A 12,782-nucleotide genomic window follows, 5' to 3' on the forward strand; every position below is an offset into this window, starting at 1 on the left:
TTTTTTTTTTTTTTTTTTTTTTTTTTTTGCTGCTGGGGATTGAACCCAGGAATTCATGAAAGCCAGGCAAGTGTCTACTTCTGTGTTGGTGACTTTTCTGTTGCTGTGATAAATATATATATATATATAAAACCAAAGCAACTTAGAAAAGGAAACATTAAATTGAGCTTATGGTTCCCGAGTCTATGACAGTGTAGGGAAGGCTTGGCCTTAAGGCTGTCGGAACAGCAGTAAGAACTCCCATCTGGTCTACAACCAGGAAGCTGGGAGTACACTGGGGGTGGCATCACAGCCAGCCACCAGTATACACCTCCTCAAACAAGGCCATGCCTCATAGTCCTCTCCACCAACTGGAAACCAAGTATAGAAATGTATGAGCCTGTTGGGGGCATAGTCATTCCAACCACCACAACTTCGAAGCCACACCCCGAGCTGTGAATGCCATGACTTTGAATTTGGAATCTAGATCATTCTGATCCAGGCGAGTCCAACCCTTCTGACATTGTGACACTGAGTTGTCACCTGAACTCTTCAACAACCATGCAGTCCAGTTACACACACCACACACACACACACACACACACATATCTCAATAACTTTTTTTTTTAAACTAAGTTTATGATTCTCTTAGTTCGACTTCATAACTATTCTTGTTTGCATGTTGACTAATCCTTTCCTTTTCCAGAAAAGGCTACTGAGACCCAGAGGAAGGCAGCACCTTGTCCAAAGTCACATGTGGAGATGAAATTAGAATTTAAGGTTTTGATTTGCAGGCCAGGCACCAGCCCCCTTTCCCAAGGGGTTGGCCTCAGGACAAGGCCCTGTGCCTTGCCTACTGTAGTCCTGAGTCTTTTACATTATCAGTTGCGCTCATTATCCAAGATTTCCCAGTTTAGCCTTAGAAACTGGACTCTGGACTAGTTACTTTCTTGTTACTGGGATAAAATACAGCAACAAAAGTGACTCGAGGAGGGAGGCCTTCTCATGGCTCCAGGCTCTGGTCCATCACAGTAGGACACCCCAGCAGCAGGAGCTTGAGGGAGCTCTTCACATTCCATCTGAAGTCACACAGAGGATGGGGGAGCTGAGTTCCGTTTCCCTGTTTTATACAGTTCAGGATCCTCTGCCATCCACATAGTTCCACTCCGGTCCAGTTAGGTCTCTCCAGTATCAGTTAATGTAATCATTCCATTGCCCAGGTGATTCTAGGCTCTCATTGAGTTACTGCTGAGATCTATCACACTTACTAGCTATGGGGTCAGGATTACCTCTCAGTCTATCGGGCCTTCTCTGATGCTGACCTCTCAGAAGTGGCTGTTCCCCTGGAGTTCCCTGGCTGACAGTGCTGTCAAGTTCTAGCTAGTGTTGGATGTCAGCTGAGCCGACTCCTGCTTGGTCCTCATGTTTCTTTTAACTGGATGCTTCTGTATTTCAGATTTTTCTACACCTGCGCCACGTTCATCATTGCCTTCACCTCTGCAAGTAAGGACGGACAGCTGGGAGGGAGGGACAACTGGGGTGTGGATGGATGGGCCAGGTACAGAAGGCAAAGGGCCCATGATATTTTCATAGACCCACATTGTCTGTGGAAAATTTATCCTACTAAAGAGAGAATTATAGCTATACAGTATTAAAATGTTCTCCTGTGGGGTTTTTGGGTAACATGTGTGATGATTTTGAAAATCATCTTCACTTAGCAGAATCAAAATCAACAACCCTGGTACATGCAAAAAATTGCTCCCAGTGATTCGTATAAAAGTCTGTGCATTCTAGGTTTGCCTGGTTTCCTTTCCTTTGTTGTGTGGGGGGAGAAAAATCGAGATAAGATGAGGGTGAGCAGGGACTAGTTTAATGGCTCCTAAGGCCTTGGATAAGTATGTGGGAAGTGGACCTAGAAGCAGGAGGTTAGATTGGCCAAGAGATAACTCGAAACATTCTTCCCCAGGGGCAGATTAGGTGGCTTCATTTTGAGGGTTGAGAAATGAAAAATAGTGAGACCTGTTGTGTAACAGCTGTAACAGAACCAGTTGATGTCATGAGGGAGTTTCTGCTTGTGTTCAGCCAAACCAGGGGCTTGGTGTTTTGGTCTAAACAAATCTCATGAAGTCACATTTGTAAGAATTGAGCAATAAGCTAAGCCTATTTATTTATTATTTAATTAATTTATTAATTTATATCATTACTTATGTGTGTACTTACATTTGTGAGTTTTGAGCAAGAATCCCCTGTTACTTATTTATATTATTATTTATTTATGCATATGTGTTGACATGTGCTCTCACTTGAGTGTGTGTATAGAGGGTGTGGCTTACTTGCTTACATCTAAGTAGAAGCCAGAAGTCTAACCTTAGCCCCCTCAGGTGTCGTGTGGTTTTGAAGCAGCATCTCTTGCTTTGTGTCTAGCTCACTTGCTTTGTGCTGGTTAGGCTATAGTGCTGGCCACAGAGCCTCATGCTTGCAGGAACATTCTTTACTGATTTAGCCAACACCCCGGCTGTCTTAGTCAATGTTGCATTGAGACACATGACCAAGGCAACTCTTATAAAAGAAAGCATTTGATTGGGGCTGGCTTACTGTTTCAGAGGATTAGTCTGTTGTCAGCATGGTGGGAAGAGTGTTTGGTCCACTGGGAGACATAGTGCCGGAGAGGTAGCTGAGAGTTCTCCAACTGGATCTGCAGTCAGTAGGAAGGAGAGAGAGAGAGAGAGAGAGAGAGAGAGAGAGAGAGAGAGAGAGAGAGAGAGAGAGACATGGGCCTGGCTTAGGCTTCTGAAATTCCAAAGCCCACATCTAAGTGACACACTTCCTCCAACAAGGTCACACCTCCTAGTCCCTGTCAAGTACTCCACTCCCTAAAGACCAAGCATTCAAATATATGGGCCTACGAAGGCCATTCCTATTCACATCGCCACACTAGCCGAGCAAAAGTCTTTCTTCCTCCTTAAAACATGACTTTTGTTTTGGGGAAAGTATTGATGCTAGGATGATTTTACTGTGAAACTGATCTCCAATCTTTAGCTCATTAGGAGAGATGTACATTTGTAAACAACAGAAAGTGAATGGCAAATAGCATGACTCATCTCTAAAATCATCTCTTTCCAGAGCTTCTCTAGGCATTGAACAGTAGTTACTTAAGAGGAGGTGAAGAGGTTGCCAAGATATCTTAGTGGGTAATGATACTTGCCACCAAGTCTGATGACCTGAGTTTGAGTCCCAGAACCCACGTGGTAGAAGGAGAGACCCAACCTACAAGTTGTCCTTTGGCCTTCACACATACAGCAGTGCACACACACACACACACACACACACATTACCACACACACATACACATAATACACATAAATTACCACACACATACACACACACACATATATACCACACATGCACACATACATAACTCATACACACACATATAACATACACAAACACACAAAATGTGGGAAAAATAGAGGATGCTAGAACAGACCTAATACAAAAAAAAGATTTATTTATTTATTTTATGTATATGAGTACACTGTAGCTGTACAGATGGTTGTGAGCCTTCATGTGGTTGTTGGGAATTGAATTTTTAGGACCTCTGCTCGCTCTGGTCAACCCGTTCACTCCAGTCGGCCCAGCTTGCTCCGGTCAGCTCTTGCTCAGTCCCTGCTCGCTCCAGCCCAAAGATTTATTTATTTTTATACATAAGTACACTGTAGCTGTCTTCAGACACATCAGGAGAGGGTGTCCGGTCTCATTACGGATGGTTGTGAGCCACCATGTGGTTGCTGGGATTTGAACTCAGGGCCTTCGGAAGAGCAGTCAGTGTTGTTACTTGCTGAGCCATCTCGCCAGCCCCAAATTGCTCCCTTTTAAGACTAATTTTTCAGTGATTTGGAGTCATTTAGAGATTATGTGACACTTAGGAGGCCTGTTGCTTGCATGTCAGTTTCGCTTGCTTGCTTGATTTTGTTGTTTTGTTTAGAACCAGGAATATCCCTACTCATGCAGCATTTCTTATGCCAAGCACCACACCACAGGGCAGGGCTCAGATTTTCACAACCAAAGGGAAGGATCCCAGGCATTTCTCTCTCAGTTGTCACAGTGCTTCAGTGAAGCAGGACAGAGTCTCTCATTTCTGTTCATAGTGTGAGGAGAGCAAGGCGAATTCGGAAGATAGCTCATGCTCATGGTGAAGCAGTGACTTTGAGACTGGACTTGGGTGCTGACTCCAGAGTCCTTCTCCCACAGTGGTGGAGCAGGCACTTATTATGGTCTACTGCAGACCCATAGCCACCTCTGGGAAGGAGAAGGGGCTTTCAGGATACATGAGAAGGCGTGACTGGAGAGTCTCTTGACCACTCCCTAAGGCCCTCAAAGGACACCAGCAAGCTGGTGAAGTGAGCTTCCAGTGCTACTGTGTTGTTGGAAGTTGGAAGCTGATGGGAGCCAGAGCCTTCTGGAGGAGAGGGGAGAAAGTACAGCTTCTTGGGTTTTGGGTTCCAATGAAATTACTACTCACTCACTCCTGTGACTTTTATGGTTCTAGACACTGCCATGCTGCTCTTCCTAGCCATGCCCATGCTCGCAGTGGGAGGAATCCTGTTCCTTATCACCAACCTACAGGTGTGAGCTGTGTCCCCTTCCTTGATCCCAGGCAGCTGAGGGAGGTGCAGACATCATTTGTTTCCAGAGGGGTTGACCCAAACTAGAGTGGAAGGATTTGGGGTGCGAGAGGGTGGAGATATTTTTTTTTTTTGGCTTTTTCGAGACAGGGTTTCTCTGTGTAGCCCTGGCTGTCCTGGCACTCACTTTGTAGACCAGGCTGGCCCCGAACTCAGAAATCCGCCTGCCTCTGCCTCCCGAGTGCTGGGACTAAAGGCGTGCACCACCACGCCCGGCTGAGGGTGGAGATATTAATCAGGCCTGGGTACTGAGGAAGGTAAAGAGTTATTTCGTGAATAAGTCAGCTAAGTTTGTCTTGTCTTCTCCAGATTGGGAACCTCTTTGGGAAACACCGTTCAACCATCATCACCCTCTACAATGGAGCATTTGACTCCTCCTCAGCAGTGTTCCTCGTCATTAAGGTAGGAATACCAAAAGCTGGGACTGAGGGGATAACCCAGTCCGTAAAGTGCCTACTGTGTGAGCATGACTACCTGAGTTAGATTCCCAGAATCCTTGTGAAAAGGCTGAGTGTCCTGGTGTGCACTTGTAATCCCACTGTTGGAGTGTTACAAACAGGCAAATCTCAAGGCCACTGTGAGACTCTGTCTCCTGATGAATGATTCTCATGACTGTCCTCTGGCCTCCAGACACTTTCACACACACAATACTAACTTAACATTTATTGAACACTTGAGTCTTTATTAATTCCAGTTGCTTGTCCTGTGAGCCCTGCATGACTTCTGCCAGCCCTGGAGGTAGGCACGTTCCTCCTCAGGTGACACACTTGAGTATTATGGAGATCATGATCCCTGTCAGAGGTTCTGCAGTGGCAACTATGGCATTTGAACCTGCACTTAGGCCTGTTTGTCTCTAGAGATGAGCTTGGGACCGCTAAACCCCTTCTTTACACTAAACCTATATGTAATCTTTGCTCAGTGAAGAGGGAAGATATAATCATGATATACTTGGGTCAGGGATGGACAGAAACTGGGAACTCTGTAAAAAGTAACACTTGCTGATGTGTGCTTCCACCTTGGAAAAGTGGGTAGGAAAGGGTAGTGAAGGCCTTAGAGACTACACCGGGGCCTTTCTATCTCTCTAGGGCTGGTGTAAGTGTCAGGAGAACAAACTGTTGGCAAGCATATTAGAAGCCCATTAACAACCAGTCTGCTAATGGTTTTGTTTTTTATTAAATTAATTAATTGTTATTACCATTTAAGAAAAGACTTCTTAAGCTGGCCCAAGACTCACCATGGAGTCCAGTTTGTTCTTAAACTCATGATCATTCATCCTTAGCCTTCCAAGTGCTGGGATTATAGATGTGTGTCACGACACCTAGATTCAATTAATTTTTCTTTTGAGACAGCATCTGACTGTGTAGGACAGGCCGGACTGAATCTTGTAGCCCAGGCTAGCCTTAAACTCTCAATCCGTTTGCCTTAGACTCTCTAGTGCTGTGGTTATAGGCAGGAATCACCATGCCTGGCTTTGTTAATGATTTTAGTGTTTAAGTCATTGCTAACAGTTTTATTTGGCTAGTGTCTTGCCTAACCCTTGGTATGATTTCTGGTTGGTCTAAGCTAACAATGGTAAACTCTGTCTCTACTACCACTGACAGGTAGAGGCAGGCATGCTTTGTCCTTGCAAGGAGATAAAGTGGGTGTATAGTGTAGAACTTCGGGGGACATTTCCTCCCTGAAGGAGGGTTTGCGAAAGCAGAGTAGAAGAAAAACCTTTAGTTTGGAGGCTAGCTCAGCTGTTAGTTAGAATGTCTGCCTCGAAAGTACAAAGCTTTGGTTGGGTTCAAGCCCCAGCGCTGCATAATCAAGCTTGGTATCATACCTTTAATCCTAGCACCTGGGAGATGAGGGCAGTAGGATCAGCCAGTCAAAGTCATCTTATATTATACAGTAAGCCAATGTATTATATTACATTATAATATGTATAACATACTGTCTTAGTCAGGGTTTCTATTCCTGCACAAACANCATGACCAAGAAGCAAGTTGGGGAGGAAAGGGTTTATTCGGCTTACACTTCCATGCTGCTGTTCATCACCAAAGGAAGTCAGGACTGGAACTCAAACAGGTCAGGGAGCAGGAGCTGATGCAGAGGCCATGGAGGGATGTTCTTTACTGGCTTGCCTCCCCTGGCTTGCTCAGCCTACTCTCTTATAGAACCCAAGACTACCAGCCCAGGGATGGTCCCACCCACAAGGGGCCTTTCCCCCTTGATCACTAATTGAGAAAATGCCTTACAGTTGGATCTCATGGAGGCATTTCCTCAACTGAAGCTCCTTTCTCTGTGATAACTCCAGCTGTGTCAAGTTGACACACAAAACCAGCCAGTACACATACATATTATAGCAGTGAGCTTGAAGCTTGCTTGGCCTACCCAAACCCAGTTGCAACAACAAAAGCCTTCTTCCCTACCTCTCTCTGATCTTCCTCTTTGAAGACCGCAGTGGGAAGGAAGGCATAATAGTCGACATGGTAGTAGCCACGCTTTGATTGTGTGGCAACCAGCTGGAACATAACAACTAGCAACGGGAAGGAAAAATGGTGGACCCCAAACTGTCCAACCTGGGGTTCTCTCTGGGCTTTTGTTAGGCCACTTATGGGCTCATGAGCCTCATTTAGTCCCATGAGCACCTTGATAAGAAAGTCTGAGTCCCTGAGGGTCTCCAGACCCTTTGCTGGTGGTGCAAGAGCTGTTTTCCAGGTCCCCTTCCCTTCCCAGGTAAAGCTTACCTGATGCACCTCCTTCTCTTTGAAGGCAGAAGGGAGGGGCTGGAGCAGGAGTGGGGTTCTCAGTTTAATATGACTTGTTCTTAAGGTTCATCTGTACTGGGGTGTGTGCCATGATATTCTTCCTTTTGTGAAGGCTGTGGTATAGTCCATCAAGTGGCTATACCACACTTTGCTCATTCATTCATCTGTTTCTCTCTGCACTTTTGACTATGGTCTGTAGTGCTCCTGGGAGTATTGGTGTTATCCTGATGTGTTACTCTTTTCTTTCTCCACAGCTGCTTTATGAGCAGGGCATCAGCCTCAGGTCTTCCTTCATCTTCATGTCTGTCTGCAGTGTCTGGCACCTTGTGCGTACTTTCCTTCTGATGCCCAAGGGACATATCCCCTACCCACTGCCTCCCAACTACAGCTATGGGTAAGCATGATTGACCACTATCCCATCTGATCTGAGGTAGGAAAAAGGAAAGAGTAAGCCTGCTGTAGGAGAAGAGTGTATTCATTAGCTACTCCTGCATAACGAGCATGCCAAGCATTTAATTTTTCTTTCTTTTTTTTAAAGATAAGGTTATTTCTATTTTGTGTATATGAGTGTTTTGCCTGTGTAAATGCATGTGTACCGTGTGTACCACTGGTGTCCATGGAGGTCATAAAGGGTGTCAGGTCGCCTAGAACTAGAGTTACAGATGGGTGTAAGCTGCTATGTGGGTACTGGGAACCAAGCCTGAATCCTCTGAAGGAGCAGACAGTCCTCTTAACGGCTGAGCCATGTCTCCAGCTCCTAAGAATTTATTTCTTACATCTGAGCCAGACTTGGATGAGCTTATCATTTATGCCTCCAATCATCTGATGTGTTAGCAGGGAGTTGGCTGGATTTGGAGTAATAGGAATGTCTGTGTCACAGGCTAATGTGCCAGGATTCTTGCTTAGGTGTGTGCACATAGTGGTTCTGGGGTTCAGAGAGGGGGCAGTGATACGCACAGTTTTTTGAGGCTTCGACTTGGAATTGATGTGTAACTTGTAGGCTACATTATCTTGGCTGGAGCAGTTCACATGTCTAGGCTAGATAATGATGAGAAATGGGTAGCGTCCCATTGCCAAAGATGGAGGCAGAGGAGGTGGGATGCCATAGTGGGATCACACCAGCTGTCAGTTAGAGGGAGCCAAGGGGCCATCTTCATTTGCTGTTCGATTGCTATTTGTTGTACCCCATATGCTCTTTGAGTTCATGCTCACAGTCTCATTTCCTACTGATAGCCATGTACTGATGGCCGTGCACTGATGGCCGTGTACTGATAGCTGTGTGCTGGTGGCCATATACTGATAGTTGTATACTGATAGTTATATACTGATAGCTGTATACTGATAGCTATATACTGATAGCTGTGTGCTTATAGCCATGCCTTTGGTTTTCATCTGTGAAAATGAGGCTCTGAGTGGTAAAGCTGGAGCCACATGAGAAAGATTTAGAGCCGAGACTTGTAACAAGACCCATTCTCTTCTTCCATACTTCTAGGATACCCCAAACTTGTCTATCTTTCAGAATCTCTTAGATCATTACAATAAAAAATAAAATGGGAACATGGAAACCTGGCTATTAGTCAATAGACATTCTGGGTTTTTTGTTTTTTTTTTTTTTTTTGTTTTTTCGAGACAGGGTTTCTCTGTATAGTCCTGGCTGTCCTGGAACTCACTTTGTAGACCAGGCTGGCCTCGAACTCAGAAATCCGCCTGCCTCTGCCTCCCNCACTTTGTAGACCAGGCTGGCCTCGAACTCAGAAATCCGCCTGCCTCTGCCTCCCGAGTGCTGGGATTAAAGGCGTGCGCCACCACGCCCGGCGTCAATAGACATTCTGATTCAGTTGGCCTAGGTTGCCACTTGGCCATCAAGGTTGTTCAGAAGTGATTTCGTGTGAAGATGAGGATCCTCTCTCTGTCCTCTTTTCTGGGCTTGTTCTGGTCAGGCTCACAGTCCTCGGGCTGAGTGTTGGAGATTCTGTTTCCACAGCTTGTGCTCCAGGTTTGGTGCTAGAAAGAAAGAGAATAAAGCAGCTGAACATGAAACCAAGGAGCTGCAGTCAAAGGAATGTCTGCCACCAAAGGAAGGTGAGTTCTGCTTCACCCACATCCACGGCAACCCCATCCATGCCTTGGTAGCTTTTCATCTGCTTTCAACCCCAGGAAGTCATCTCAGGGGTTCAGAATGAGGCCAGGCTGGGCAAGGAAGAGCCCATAAGCAGTTTTCAATCCCCTCACTTTTAGAGAGCACCCAGAAAGGGCAGGGTCTTTGTGTATTTTCAGTGCCTGTTTCTTACTTATCCACCCCATACCTCAGCTCTCCTCACACTGAAGTCTATCTTCCATTGCCCTGATCCCTACCCTCTGGTCTTGCTCTCTCCCGGGATTCTAGGGCACCAAGGTTGGCATCTGTGTCTCTGATCTCTTTCCATCCGTACCATCCCCATCACTTCCTCCTTTCCCTCCTCTGTCTGCTCTGAATCTTTGCTTATGAATATTATAAACCATTGTTAGCTACAGTAGAAGTAAAAATAGGAGGAGGAGGGAGGGGTTGGAGGGAGGCAGGTCACAGGGCAGAAGTAGCAGCTGGGCAGGAGAAAGCAGTTTCCAGAGCAGGGCAGTTAATAGAATTACATTGTATTTGAGATATATTTTTTTCTATATGAGCAGATTTTAGCTGTTCTTGGCACACACACAAAAAAATGGGCAACAATGTGAGGTGATGGATATGTTAATTTGCTTTGCTATGGTAACCATTTTACTATCTATATGTACCCGATGACAGCATGTTGTGTGCTTTAAATACACACAATAAAATTTGTTAAAAAAAAAAAAAGAATAGGGGCCAGGGTTATAGCTCAGTCAGTAGAGCCCTTGCCTAGCATATGCAAAGCCTTGGGTTCAATCCCAGCACTGTATACATCTAGGCATAATGGAAAGGAGGATCAGGAGTTCAATGTCAACCTTAGCTACATCGTGAGTTCTGGGCTACATAAGACCCTGTCTCAAACAATACAAAGAGTAAGAGGACTGTGGAAGGCTCACATAATCAAGAGGATAGTGAACCTGCCAGGCTACAGAGGTGTGGAACCAGGCTGCCTCTGAGCATTTCTGTACACTAAAGTCTTAAGCCAGTTCTGCCTACTTAGGGAGAATGAGTTAATTGGTCAACTGGGTGAGGAACAGAATATTTAATTCATGGTTCCAATTGGACCAGAGAGAACAAGGGAGTCCTAAGGAAATGAAGGATTCTGGGACCAAAGGAAAGGTAGGAGATGCAGAGTAGACCACGACAACAGCTGTCCACCTTCACCCTCTCTCTGTCCCAACATTCTCCTTGGTTTTCATTACGTCATCTTGGCTGAGAACCATCAGGAAAGTACTACAGCAAGAAGTGTCATTGAGCAGGCTGTGAGAGAGATCAGATTTCTAGACACCAAGGAACAGGATGGGAGCCATCCAAGGTGGAAGGACAAGATGACGAGCATGGTGGAGGGCTGGGGGAGTTTTAGTTGGCTCCTAGAAGACAAGGGTGCACTGAGAACTTAGGCCTGAGACTGTCTTGTTAAGGGCCACTCTGGCCTATCCTACCCTTCTTCTTTCCCTGTCATTTATGCCAAGTTCCTCTCTTCCCTATCAGAGAATTCTGGACCAGAGCAGCAGCAGCAGCAACAGCAGCAGGAGCCACACTCTTTTCGACACTGCGCGCTCTCTCGCCGATTCATCTTGCACGTGGTGTGGCTGTCTATCATACAGTTGTGGCATTACCTCTTCATTGGTACTCTCAACTCTCTACTCACTAAGTTGTCCGGTGGGGACAAAGTGAAAGGTATGTGGGCTTCAGAGGAGTCTTTCGGGAGGTCTCAAGTAGAAACCTAGAGCCCTGAGAGTCTCAGGAACAGATGCTGTGCCAGCAAAGCTATGTATTCCAGAGTGGTTTCAGGGGGTGGGGGTAGGGGTCGGGGTCTGAGGAGGAGGGCTGGAGAGAAGGGTGAGATGGGAGAGTCTTATATTGTGAAGTAGCCTGAAAATTTCTTCTCACCTAACCCCTATTTTTTGTGCCTTCACAAGTCAGTGCCTACACAAATGCCTTTGCCATCACCCAGTTCTTTGGCGTGCTGTGTGCCCCCTGGAATGGCTTACTCATGGACCGCCTTAAACAGAAGTATCAGAAGGCAGCCAAAAGGACAGGTAAGCCTGGGATCAGGGAGCCAGGAGGAGAGATCTTCATAGACTTCCACAGTTGCCTTGTCTTTGCCTCTATCCTTTCTCCCTGACTGGTTCATCCATCCATTCAACCCTTGGTCATACATTTTGTGCCAGCCACTGTACCAGTCTCATGAGGCTTTATCCCAGCATTTCGGAGGCAGAGGCAGGCGGATTTCTGAGTTTGAGGCCAACCTGGTCTACAAAGTGAGTTCCAGGACAGCCAGGGCTATGCAGAGAAACCCTGCCTCGAAAAACCAAAAAAAAAAAAAAAAAAAAAAAAAGAAAAACAAAAAAAAAAAACCAAAAAAAAAAAAAAACCCAAGAAAACAAGCAAAAACAAAAAACAAACAAACAAACAAAAACCCAATGGATGAGGCAGGTAAATCTTGTCTTCTTCAGCTGTCCTAATCTAGAGGTAGTATCAATCCATCAAGTATACATGGCCTGTTACTGCTGGAGTGCTGGAGTCCATGACCAGGCAGAGTTACTCCCACACGGTCATGCTGTTTTCCTATTTCCATTGTCCACAAATCACACGAGATAGCCAACACTTTATTGGACAGTGGGCTTACTGTTGGGTGGGTTTGCCCAGCTGATGTGAAATGTTCTAAACATATTTGAGCTAGTGTATGTTGAGCCGTGATGCCCTATAGGCTAGGTATGTTAAATGCATTTTCAGCTTGCTGATATTTTTGGCTTCCGATGGGTTTTTCCGCATGCAGCTCCTCTGTGAGTCATGGAGTCTCTGCGAGCATGCAGCATGAACGGGCAGCAGACTATGGGTACCAAGAAGGGCGAGGTGCCTGCTCTGGGAGAGGCAGGGTTGTTATCAGGGAAGGCTTCTTCAGAACCAGGATAGAAAAGACAAAGAAGGGAGGGGAAGGGGGAAAAGACTGATGGTGGCTAAAGACCACAATAGCGTGACAGATCTGACAGAGATAGGCATTCAGGAATCTCCATCCTTTCTGTGAGTGAGTCAAGCTAATCAGAGGGCAGGGCTTGAGAGAGTTGCAGGAGAAACCAGGAGAGTGCATAAGAAGGCTTCAGGCTAGCTGGGCTTTGGTGGTTCGAGGCAGAGGCAGGCGGATTTCTGAGTTTGAGGCCAGCCTGGTCTACAGAGTGAGTTCCAGGACAGCCAGGGCTACACAGAGAAACCCTGTCT

General features: G+C 45.9%; 1 protein-coding gene across 5 annotated transcripts in view; it reads left to right on the forward strand.

Moving 5' to 3' along the window:
* The window catches only part of Slc43a3 (solute carrier family 43 member 3), a 25,903-nt gene that overhangs the window by 5,946 nt on the left and 7,175 nt on the right, over positions 1–12,782 (forward strand). For all 5 annotated transcript variants that reach the window (XM_021152713.2, XM_021152723.2, XM_021152709.2 and 2 more), the window contains exons 4-10: positions 1,436–1,482; positions 4,529–4,605; positions 4,974–5,066; positions 7,672–7,811; positions 9,402–9,499; positions 11,052–11,240; positions 11,483–11,602. In XM_021152713.2, coding sequence (XP_021008372.1) covers positions 1,436–1,482; positions 4,529–4,605; positions 4,974–5,066; positions 7,672–7,811; positions 9,402–9,499; positions 11,052–11,240; positions 11,483–11,602 — 764 coding nt within the window. The remainder of the gene's footprint in view (positions 1–1,435; positions 1,483–4,528; positions 4,606–4,973; positions 5,067–7,671; positions 7,812–9,401; positions 9,500–11,051; positions 11,241–11,482; positions 11,603–12,782) is intronic.

The sequence above is a fragment of the Mus caroli genome, chromosome 2, assembly GCF_900094665.2.
Source record: "Mus caroli chromosome 2, CAROLI_EIJ_v1.1, whole genome shotgun sequence".
In the NCBI taxonomy this organism is placed as follows: Eukaryota; Metazoa; Chordata; class Mammalia; order Rodentia; family Muridae; genus Mus; species Mus caroli.